The 12500-nt window shown below is 42.2% G+C and overlaps 1 protein-coding gene across 1 annotated transcript in view; it reads left to right on the top strand.

Moving 5' to 3' along the window:
- The window catches only part of LOC137970514 (fibrocystin-L-like), a 73502-nt gene that overhangs the window by 54298 nt on the left and 6704 nt on the right, over window positions 1-12500 (top strand). The window contains exons 36-40 of the mRNA XM_068817033.1: window positions 1487-2259; window positions 3912-4755; window positions 5821-6198; window positions 7057-8019; window positions 10013-12493. Of these exons, the coding sequence (XP_068673134.1) occupies window positions 1487-2259; window positions 3912-4755; window positions 5821-6198; window positions 7057-8019; window positions 10013-12493 (5439 nt within the window). The remainder of the gene's footprint in view (window positions 1-1486; window positions 2260-3911; window positions 4756-5820; window positions 6199-7056; window positions 8020-10012; window positions 12494-12500) is intronic.

The raw sequence follows: 12500 nt of genomic DNA, 5'->3' as shown, positions 1-12500 counted from the left end.
AACAGAGTTAGGGAGACACTATGTGACGTTTGTCATCCCCACACTAGTGGAAGTGTTGTTCATCACCCACATTACCATACTCAAGTGATGTAAGTTGAGGATAAGGTAAAGAAGACACTTCCCGGCGCCGCTCAAAATCGGTTTGCTTCTGCGAAACCTGATCATGCTTCCCAGTATTTGCAATCCTGGACATATCTTCGTAGCTGAGTCACCAAGTTGGCAGCGCGACTATCATATTTCAAGGTTGGATTCTGCGAAACTTGATCAGTGCTCAACCTGGGTTGGCTGTGAACGAAACTTACAAGGATGACATTACGTAACATCCACCTAAGCTATACGTGGCATTCCCTTTCGTTTTATATTTAATGTCCCTTGCTCCCCTGAATCTTTTCTTTGTTTTCATCTGTAAACGTATTTCTATGTAAGAAACCAGTTGTGCCTCATACAATTCTACCGAAAAGAGAAAAGTCTTTTCGGTGCCGGATGTTATCGGTTATCGAACTACCATGTTTGCAGGGGTAGTTAATCGTGATTGGCAGATGCCACGCTTGTCATCACAACCTCGCCTTTCATTGGATCGATATAAGACGCCCAATTGTTATGTTTAGTGTTAAGGTCCATCGTTCTGTTGTATGTTTAGTGGAGTCCATTGTTTATATGAAACACTCGGCAGGGCCTTTGCAATGGCCACGCCCTGGCTCACAGTTAGCAATAGAAGTGCCTAAAAAAAATTAGCCGTAACCACAAGAGCAGAACTGGAGCAGAAAGTCGCTAATCACCAACTATAGTTGAAGGAACCCAACCAATATGCGATACTTTAAGGAAACGATATTTTACACTAACCGTTACAATGAGTCAGACTGCTATGCCAAAGTTTACGGGTTCTTTGGCTCATGATTTGAGTTGATTAGAACGAACGGCATCTAAACCCCTTTAGGCGGCTGGTATTGGTTGATAATGTCGGCGGCTGAAAGAAAAACGAATATTTGGGCTCGAAGGCAAACATGAAATTTTGAAAGCAATCTCTCAGCCAAGGACATTGTCAGTCAACATACCAGCCAGCCGTAATGGGGCTTATTTATTTATTTATTTTATAACCCTCCCATTAAATTTTCATTTGGTGTAAAAATATTGAAGCATATTTTTGTTGCCTTTTTTTGTACTTTCCGGAACAGCATTTGCAATCAGCTTTTTAATATTACTATCATTAGAATCCATAAAGGGGGTTGTTTTTCTTCCATGAGCAATGGTCAAGACTCTCGTGATGGCTTTTCGGAGGACAAGTATCGACGCAGACGGGGATTATTGCCTGAATTTACACTACTTGACGTGAAGTACCCAATAAAATCGAGTAAAAATTAATGGTGGGCTATAAATTGTGGTAGATTCTCACTCGCTGCGAGATTAACTTTCATTAATTTTTTGCTGCACACATGAGCCTTTCGAGAATATTACGTATTTGATAGAAATTTTATATTTATCCCAGGTGTTGCACAGTTCACAAATCTCAGCGTTGACATCTCTGGCGAAAACTACATCCTCGAGTTGGAAGCGGCAACATTACCCCCGTCTAGTTACGCTTTTAGCGTCAACTCTTCATCGTTCAATGTTTCAGAAAGATTGTTTTACCTTAAGATGGCTCAACAGCCTGGAGACTGCAATGATACGGTGATCTGCGGTAGTCAGCCCATCCTGGAGATAAGAACTGTGTTTCCAGACGCTTTAGTCGACAACATAGGCTGGAGGGGGAGAACTTGGCAAATTAATGCGACTATGGTTGGAGTAAGCAACTCTGTGATAAACGGTACCACATTGATATCCGTACCAACGTTGGGGAGGGTAGAATTTCTTGACTTAAACTTCTACGATGTCGCCCAAGGATATCGGATCGAATTTGCTGTCATCACTGAACCGTCGTCTTCATATTCTGGTTTGTCGGAAACATCGGATGCTTTCAACGTCTCTTCGCGGGAATTCTACCTCCAAGTAATAACACAGCCTGGAAATGCCAACCAATCAGAGATCTTCGGTGTTGCTCCCGTTGTGGAAGTACGAGATGTTGCAACGCGGCTGCGCGGAGATCCGCTTAAAGGTGATTGGTCGATTGCAGTTTCGCTCAAGCCTTCGGCTTTAAATGGAACATTGAATGGAGTGTTAAATGAGACAGTTATTGACGAAAGAGCGGAGTTTAGCAACCTGTCTATCTCTTACTATGGTACTGGTTATGAACTTGCCTTCCAGTCCAGTTATGGACATACGGTAGGTATCTTAAGGTTCACCTAACATTGTTAAAGCAAATTAAATGCCACCCAATAAAAATGTAGTAATGTATCCTTCGTTATGATATTAGAGAGTGTAAGCAAGGACATCGGCTGCAACGTCAACGAAAACATCATTCCAAAATATAACTTAGCGCTCGCAAGTATTTCGCGCGATTATTCCGTCTTGTTCACCTTGTACAATACGGGCGGACCATCTTGTAACTCGATGGGTACGAACGGTTTTAAAGTAAAAATAGAAGATGAATGATTCATTGTTGCATGCTTATATTGGTTCCGGTCGCATTAGGGAGTTCACATCAGTGCTACATCAAGTTCTATTGTTCATTGTTCTCCTAGGGATTCAAAACACCAGAGAATTGACAGTAGAGTTGTGTCAACACCACTGTTGCACTGCCTTTTTCTCAAGTGTGACCCCAACCATTGTCGTCAAAACCTAAAATCTGAGGATTTCACGTTGCTGTTTTGTGGAGTACGGCAAAGAAATGCACAGAAATTCGTGCTGCACGTGCAGCACGAGTATTTTTTTTTTTTTCAACCAATAATATTCTTGCTTTGTGACGTTGTCATTGCCGTACCCGTCGTCTTTGCTTAAACTGCCTATTAAGAGAGATAGTAAGTTTTCTTCCCAGGGTCACGTGAACGAAGTTAAATTGCCTAAGAATCCACGAGTCTTCTCTAGCTCATTGGTAGTGCATTCGAACTAGTAAGTGGAATGTCATGGGCTCGTCATATTTTTTATTATTATTATTTGCCACAGAAAAAAGAAATTAAAGTACAAATATGAACAATCAAAAAAGAGAAGATGGAGAGGAAAATTATTGAATTACATTGGTGGAAAGGAGGCTTAAAAGAAACTACTAAGCTTATGTAAATTAGGACTCCCCAAGTAAAAGAATCTATCTTTCGTTGAAATGCAACTTGGCAACGGAGAATACAATTATTACAAACATTTAGTTATTTAACGTGTTGAAGTATAAGGTAATGAACAAAAATTTACAAATTAAAAACAGTTTGAACTTACAAGTTGGTAATGGAGCATACAATTACAAACACTTAGTCATTTCATTAAGATGTTGAAATACGTAAAATGTAAAAATGTATATGTAAAAATATGTATTGTTCGAGTTTTTCTGCTTGTATGTAGGTAACCAACAAAAGTTACTTGGAAGTCACCTTTAGAACAAGAGCACGGAAGGGCTAGGGTTGGGGTTGGGGTTAGGGTTTGGAATCAAATGACATACCCCACTAATATTCGTATGTCTCCATAGTTCATCATGTATTTAAAGAGACACACGTAGCGGTGTGATTGTCATCACATATTCAGAATAACGTGGGCTTACCTGTTCGTTGTCCAAGAAAGAACATGAAAGAAAATCAGATACTCCAAATATCGTTGCAACCGCATTGCTTTTCCTTGTTTGTCCGTTCTACATATGTCCGTCTTTATCTATTGCAGTTACTACGCCTCCGATTTTCATAGAGACTCGGGTTTCATTGTTGGAGCGATGATACTATTCAACCCAATGACGTCACGGATGCGAATTGACTGGCGGGGCCTCGGTAAAAAGCTGGGTAGCAATTGGAAAAGCGATGTCTGATTCCTAACCCTTAAATTCTTTTACTCTACAGGTAAACTCACAGCCGTTTGAAGTCAAGTATGTCAATGACTATTCACCGGTGTTTGAGCCTCCACATGGATTTTACAACGCTACCCTATCCGAGGATGCTCTTATTGGCGTATTTGTAACCACGGTAACGGCAACTGATCGAGACTCGGGTTCCCAAGGCGACGTTTACTACTCCATAGTTGCTGGGAACACTGGGAACAAGTTTGAGGTAGATTCCGTATCGGGAAATATTACAACTTTAGGGGAGCTTGACCGTGAAACAACTGCTGTTTTTACGTTAACGGTACGCGCTTCAGACGGCGCCGTGCCAGAGAAAGTACGCTATGCAGACGGCAGAGTCGAGGTTATCATCTCCGACATAAATGACAATGCTCCTTCATTTAACACTCCATCAATCGCCGCTAACTTTTCGGAGACTGCCAGTGTTGGTGACGTCGTTTTCACGCTTCAAGCTACTGACCCAGATGAGGGTCTTAACAGTGAGCTTCGTTATTCGATTCTGAGCGGAAACGAAGCCGAGCTGTTCGTTGTCGACAGTGTAACGGGAGATGTCAAAGTGAACAAGTCTTGTGATCTTGAACAGGAATCCATGCCTGTCCTCACTCATTCCTTGGTGATTTTTGTAAAAGACCTCGGAACTCCACAGAGTCTTAATTCCAGCGTTATACTTAATATAACCATTACTCCCGCCAATGAATTCACACCTCAGCGTCTTCACGAAGCCTCGTTCAACTTTATTTTTGCCGAGAACGCCGATGTTGGTGATGGTGTCCTTGTGGTACAAGTTAATGCTACAGACGAAGACTTTGGTGACCAAGGAAGAATTTCTTATGTCATTGACTCAGGTACTGTTCATGTTGCTATTTGATACGCGGCTTTGTCTTTTTCGAAGCCTTTTAGAGGGTTGCCCAATACACCGACATAATGAGATTCATAGCACTTCACAATAGACATCACAAAGTGTCCCCAACCTTGTGACGTACCAGGAATCTCATTACAATCTCATTATGTCGGTGTATTGGACATGTATGGCCTTTTAGTCACTATTCTTTGAGCAAGCTGTCCATCTCTCTTTTTCTTCCCATTTTTCTCCTCCAAAAGATGATGTTTGCAGGGTAAAGTTACGTTTGGCCCTTTAAGTTAAATCCCTCTGGGTTTCCTGTTTACGGTTTTGTTTAAAATGTATGAGCTCAGGGATTGTGCTTTGTAAAGACAACTTAGAAGTGCACCCTGTCGTGTCTGAAGTTCTTCAATCTTTCCAAGGTATCTGCAAACGTCATGACTAATTCCGGGTGTTCTTAAAGTTATTCCAAGAACCATGTTTGAGTAGTAGATACTTTTCGTCTTTGGCCAACGAAGCTTGATTAGAAATAGATAGCAAACTGCGGCGACAAACTTGAGGCTAGACAAGCGCATAACTAAAATTCCCTTTTTTAGTGACTTAACGTTTCGTATGTCTCAACATGATACATCTTCAGAAGTAACCGGTAGCTTCAATTTTTTAAATATACAAAAGTAATTTTAGTAGCTTGTGAATTTTGTGAATTTGAGTAATTTTAAATGTATCTTGAGACATACGAAACGTTAAGTCACTAAAAATTTTACTTCAGTTTTGCTTCTTTATCCTCATGTTTGTCACCGGACTTTGCTTTCTATTTCCAATCATGTTTGAGTTTTTATGGAACCAGAAGTCATTACACTGAAATTGAGAAGAACGCGGGGCCGTAGGCTGCATCTTTATTCAAAGAGGCGCCTTCGTTTGTTTCAAAATTTCCTTGATCCGTCTAGCCATCGCTTTACTGAATATTCGTAAAAAAAAACGCATCTTCTGCTTCCTCTGGTACCAACTTCATAGCTAACGGATTGACAGACATTGAATAACAGGAACATTGCATTTCCTTTATTTGCAGGTAACAGCGAGGGCAAATTCATGATCAATACTTCCAGTGGTGAATTAAGACTGGTATCCACGCTCGACTACGAGACCAGTCCATCTTACACGTTGATAATTCAGGCACGTGATAATGATCCCGAGGGAAACGTGAAGTACGCAGTCTTCTCCTTACACGTGACTGTTCTGGATATGAATGACAATGTCCCTACATTCTCTCAATCCCAGTACTCTGTGAACGTTGGGGAAGACGCGGTGCTTGGCTCAAGAGTTTTCACGTTTTTTGCTACGGACCCTGATAGCGGATTAAACGGACTGATATCTTATTCGATGGTGTCAAGCGATTCAAGCGAGTTCTGGCGTCTTAATTCATCTACTGGTGAACTCATCGTTAACGGTAAGAGAGCGTGATTAGGGAAAGGGAGGGCTGTGCGAAAATAAGGAATGGCAAAGGAAAAGAGAAAATAAAACTGCACGAAAGGCAAAACGCGACTGAATTTGCTGAGCCGGGGCTCTAACAACTGACTCGAACATGTTTTTGGTTAAGTTGTGTACATAACACTAGTACTGCTGTGGTCTCTCATCAAGTTACTATGTACCTATTCAGCACTTAAAGTTATTAAATGACTTACCTACTTTTTATATGACGGTGATGATGAAGGTTACCTTTTTAGGCCCGTGTTTTTTTTTTTTTTTTTTTTTTTAATAGAAATGATATTTTGTAATGCCCACAAGTTTGCGGCTTGTATACAGGACAACTAAAAAGGTTTGATTAAAAGAGGTCGGCTCCAACCAGGCTTCGTTACTAAAATCGTGATTTTAAATACACTATTAGTAAAGTAAAGTGACGTCTCTGCTTACGAGCAAGAAGGTCCATCAGGCCGGCGCTTATCCCCGGTTTCATCAGCATGAAGCGACTAGGAGTATTTCTACTCCCCCCTGGATGAGATGCTAGTCCATCACAGGGTTACCCCCAGGATTTCGCCGGTACCCATTTATACACCTGGGTGGAGAGAGGCACCGTGAGAGTAAAGTGTCTTGCCCAAGAACACAACACAATGTCCCCGGCCAGGACCCGAAACCGGACCACTCGATCCGGAGTCGAGCGCACTAACCATGAGGCCACCGTGCCTCCCACAAATACACTATTAAACAGCTCTTAATGGTTGAACTCAAGTTCCTTAAGGAACCTCAACGCTAAAGACACCATCATATCTTTCTTTTCACTAACCAGGCATTTTAATTTCTTTTTTAGCGTCACTTGACATGGACAAAAGGCAGATTACCACTTGGACGGATTCATTACTAGTGATTGCAAAAGATTCCGGAACACCTATGCTTTACTCTAACACCACCCTGTTGGTTCGTATTCTTCTCCGCAATGAATTCGCGCCAAGTTTTCCGGCTGCAGATGTGTCAGTTACAGTCCGTGAAGACATTGCTGAAGGAAGCGTTATTTACCGTGCTAATGCAAGTGATGCTGACTTTGGATCAGACGGGGAAATAAGATACAGTATCATTGGCGGGAATGATGGCCTAATGTTCTTTATAAACCCCATCACTGGTGAAATAACTACTCTTGAAACCTTGGATCGTGAGTCGCAGGGCATATTTGACCTTGTGGTCCAAGCGGAAGACCAATCGAGTTCGGTTAAGAAAACTGGAACAACAACTGTGCATTTGAGCTTGACTGATGTAAACGACAATCCGCCTAGCTTTTCTAACAATCGTTATTCTACAATCGTCAACGAAAACGTGCCAACCGGCGGCAAAGTCTTCACTGTTGCAGCCACTGATCCTGATCTGGGAACAAACGGTGACCTTGTGTATTCCATAACTAGCGGCAATGAGAGAGGCCTCTTCAGCATCGAGTCAATCCAAGGCATTATCCGCGCGGCCAAGAGCCTGGATTTAGAGACTCAGAACCACAGCGCAGACCATACTTACAACTTGGACATATTTGTCACGGATCGTGGCTCCCCAATCCCCCTAAACAACTCTGTCCCGGTCACAATCACTGTTCAAAGTGTCAATGAATTCTCACCTGTATTGCAACACAGTGACAATCAAGTCATAGAGCTGAGCGAAAACACGAGCTTAGCATCCGTTGTGTTTGATGTCAACGCCACTGACGATGACTTTGGAGAAGATGGGATTTTGTCTTACTCAATCACTGCTGGAAACAGTTTAGGGGTTTTTACCATTAACAGTACCACAGGTAGGTCGTGAAATTGACATTAGATAATATAGGAAGTTGAAAAGAAGAAATTAAATTCAATCACGAATCCTTACCCAAGAGTAAGAATCTGGTATCAAGTTTGTCCCCATTAGAGTCAGAAAAGCCGGTGTTGTCTATTTATAAACCAAGATTTCTGGGACAATAAACAATAGACCAAATCGACTAACTCAATGTTGTACCCAATTCAAATCTCCCGGGGTTAAGATTCTTTTTGTCTTGCATTTGCGTTTGAATGTAATATTCACATTTAAATGATATGGAAATACCTGGAACAAAACGCTATATTCGCAAAGCAGCGTTTGAATTGGGTACAACATTGAGTTAGCCGATTAGGTCTATTGTTTATTTTCCTGAAAAACCTTGTTTAAAAATAGACACTTTTCTGACCCTGGTGGGCACTGGGTCAATTTAGGTAAATCTTACTCTTGGGTCATGATGCAATCCCATCTCGCAATATGATTTTGTTTCCCTTCGAAGAGTTAATGCGATGTCATGTCCTTACAGATGTTAAAGGAGACAGACTTCCGTTTCTAGAAATAACTTTTGTTAAATTCACAAGCTCCGGTAATATCTGCTTTTCTCCGTTTCTCCCTTTTTGTTTTCTCTTGATTCCAGGCAACGTATGGAGTGGTCGCCATTTTGTAGATTAGTGATTCACTGCAGTGGTGTAGTGGTCACTTCACGCAACCTCGTTCCCAGGGTCTCTCTTCTCCCCTTCCCTTAGAGCAGGGGAAAAGCAACCCATTCTCCACCTCTGAATTGACGATTATCGTTGATTCATAATTTGCTCTGAATTTAATTACTATTAACGTTAATTTAGAAGACTGGAAGTTTGATATAGATGATGAGAAATGGACTTTTGTTAATATTACAACCCAAGTGTATGGACACAGAACTCGAATCAGGGAATGTGTGTTGACAGGAGCTCGCCAAGCGGAAACTCTATCTCCATTAATTCACTTGAGTCAACTCTTTCTGAAATAAATTTTTGTTTTTAGGAACAGGTTTTTCCCGCGAAAAGTATCATATTGACGCTGAGATAGCTTTGTTTTGATTGGCTTTTACAAAAGTGGACGTGCTGAATCTCCCAAGGGAGGCGTTCTATAAATAAATCTACTCGGAAAGGGTTGACTCCTGAGCCAAGTATGGGAGATAGAGGATCCCCTTGATGAGACCCAGCTGTTGATTGACGCATCATCTAACCACTTGATCATCACCTCGCTGGCTTCATAGAGTTAACGGTTTTCACTCACGTGATCAACAGCCATGTTTTTCAATGAAAACAAAAGAAAGCGTTTGCATAATAATAGAGTTAAATTCCCAAAAGATTTGGTCGGGGCTCCAACATGGCCGCCATTTTTTTTGTTTATGGGCTCCAACATGGCGGCCGTGACGTCATGTGAAAACTGAGAATACGTATTTGATAATGCTCTATTGTCACCCGGCAACAAACAGTATCTAACACTGCAAAAGGTCGGTTACCAAACTTCACGCCAAAGCTAAACATTTTCAAATCAAAGGTTAGGCCAAACTACTCTTGAGCTGTGATATTATACGGGAGGCTTAAATAAATCGTTAAAAAAAAAAGAGAACGCTTTGTCTTGATCCTCAGTTCAGTGGTGAAGCAGAAAGAAGCGATTCCCATGGGGTAAAAACGGTAGGTTCAAATCCCAGTCCACGGATATGACTTTTTAATTTGCCTTATTTTCTCTGCTACCACAAGTCCCTGGGACACAGTGACCAAAATTAACGATGATAGTAAACTCAATGCAAATTACTAATTAACGATGATCGTTAATTTAGAGAAGAGATCATGTTTGGGAGAAGGGAAGGGCAGAAGCGAGACCCTGGGAACGAAGCCGCACGCCGTGCGGGGTGATTATGTCAAGCCATACAAAACAGAACGCGTGCGTCTTTATAATCACCTAAGCAATTATACTAGAGGTTGATAAACAAATTGATATTATTCCAGGTGTCATCACATTAGCAAAGGCGTTGGACTTCGAGACAATCAGTCAACACAATTTGGTAATCAATGTATCTGACAGTAGCTCTGAAATTCACAACAGAAGACAAGTCACCGCCACTCTGCAGATTCGTGTCGTCGATATACAGGACAGTGTAGATTACGCAGCAGAGGCAAAGATAATAAACGCGTACATTGCATCCCCAGCCAATCCCGCCGGTGTGGCTGGCCTTCCCCACAAATCTGCTTTGGAAATACGTTTGGTGTACAAAAACGGAAGCTCGGTATTGATAACTGCAGAGTCACATCGCTACACTCTGGATGACGTTTCAAAATCCAACAACCTCTTTCGTGTCATCACGATTGACGGCACGCCCTTTGTAGTCGCTAATAGCGATGGTATGGCCGGATTTGGTGAATTGCTTGTTCATGTGACTAATGTCCAGACATTAGAGGTCAATGTCACCGTAGTTGGCGATAGATCCTTTAGTGCAAAAGCTCTGCTTTACTCGGAAATTCCGGGAGCATCGGAGGTCAGTGAACTCAAACAGATCATCCCCGGTATTTATCAGAGAGTGTTAGTTACGGTTCTTCTCGACTTGACGAATGGAGACCAGGTAGATGTCTCCAATTTGGTCAATACTACGTTCGCCTTTGCAAACGCGCAGCAAGTTGGCGGTTCGTTTTCATTTGGGCCTAATCCACAAAATCTTTTCTCGATCTCCGGTCATGGATTAAGCGGCATTGTTTCTCTTCAAGTAACCTTTGCTCAGAGTCTTTCAGCTAATGTCAATCTGACGTTGTCCTCAACAATCCTCGAAATAGTTGGAATAACACGATTTGGTTTGAAGCAAGTGAACTCGACCTTGAGCGGTTTTTCACGGGTTACAACGGCGTTACCGTTTGCCGAGCTGACAATGTCAGACGGCTCAATCCATCTGCTTGACAACTTTACAATGTACAGTGGTTTGCTTACTTTTAGATCCAGCGATGTCGCGGCAGCATCGGTGGATTTAAATTCTGGTGTTGTGACTCTGTTGTCAGACAGCCACTCCAGTGTAACCATCACTGCAACGGCTCTGTCGAATACAAGTGTGACAGCCACGATTGCGTTCTACTGCAACTTGCTCCCTGGTATCGGCGAAGTGGATATCGGTGCCAGCGAAGGATCGGCTATTCCTTCGCTTATCGCAAATGACATTTGGAGAATGCCGATCAGGATTAACGCAGGAGCACTTGGCATCTTAGCTGTGCACGTAAAAATCTCTTTTAGCACCAGCGATCTTCGCTTGGATAACGTCGTAACTGACCTTCCATATTCAGTTTCTGGAAACATGCTCAACATCTTCGGGCCTCTACAAGAGTCCAAGGCACTCTCAGATACCATCGCCGAGGCTTTTTTCACATCTCTAAGGAGTGGCGTCCCTCGAGTCAATGTTTCTTTTTCCAGAACAGTTGATAAAGAACTTAGATCTGTGCCCACCAAGTTAGTAACACCTTGCTCAAATGTTGTTTTAGGTGATATCGACTTAGATTGCTCTTTTGACATCGTCGATGTTGCGTTTATTGTTGCTTACGCTGCTTCTTCAAAGACCGAATTCACAGACAGTCGTGGAACGGAGATGAAGGCTGTGTCGTCTTCTCAGAAATCGGCTATGGATGTCAACTGGAACGAAGTGGTGGAAGACGACGATGCCGTTTTCTTATCATTCATCTATCTGGAAAAGGCTAAATTTGTCACATCACTAAACTACCAGCTTCCAAATCACGAAGAGAGTTCTTCAGACAAATGTGGTTTACAGCTGGCAGTTAAACTAACAAACAAGGATGGGACAGCAACTTCCCCTTCACAAGCAGAAGCATATTTTCTTTTCTCTCATTCCTCAGAAGATATTGCCCAGACGTTAATCCAAACCATTTTTATCTTGGGCACTAAAATAAACGTAGAAGGCAGCTCGCCGGTAGAAGGGTTAATTAAAGCTGACTATCAAAATGAAAAGTTTCTCATTGCCGCAGAGAATTCAGCGTTAGAAGCAAGCGAAATCGGCGTGTCGATCGTTCAGTATGTGTTCTTAAACGGACAGAAGTACGTTGCTTCAATGTTCATGGCTTCCGATTTAATATCTACCGGTGAATTAGATGCATCCTGGATCAGTAATCAGGCGAGTAAGGGATTTACGCCACAGCGCAAACTGCAGTTGTTGGAGTCGACAGAAAGGTGTCACGACCCTCTTGTCACAATGAACATGATGATTACCTTTGAAGGAGATTACGACACAATCGTGAAAGGCAAGGAAGAGGAATTTGAAAAGCATTGCGTTGACACTCTTTCAGGATATTACCCGGAGGCAATCATAAGCGATTGTAAGGTCAGCAAGGGAAGCATTATGGCTTCATTTAACATGACAGTGCCAGAATCGAAGCGGAACGCGACGGTCGCTAAAGTGTGGGACGATGTCGTCAAAGGAATGACTCTCGATTTCAATGGTGAAAA

Source organism: Montipora foliosa, chromosome 9 (genome assembly GCF_036669935.1).
Source record: "Montipora foliosa isolate CH-2021 chromosome 9, ASM3666993v2, whole genome shotgun sequence".
In the NCBI taxonomy this organism is placed as follows: Eukaryota; Metazoa; Cnidaria; class Anthozoa; order Scleractinia; family Acroporidae; genus Montipora; species Montipora foliosa.
This window is presented reverse-complemented; position numbering and strand designations above follow the sequence as displayed.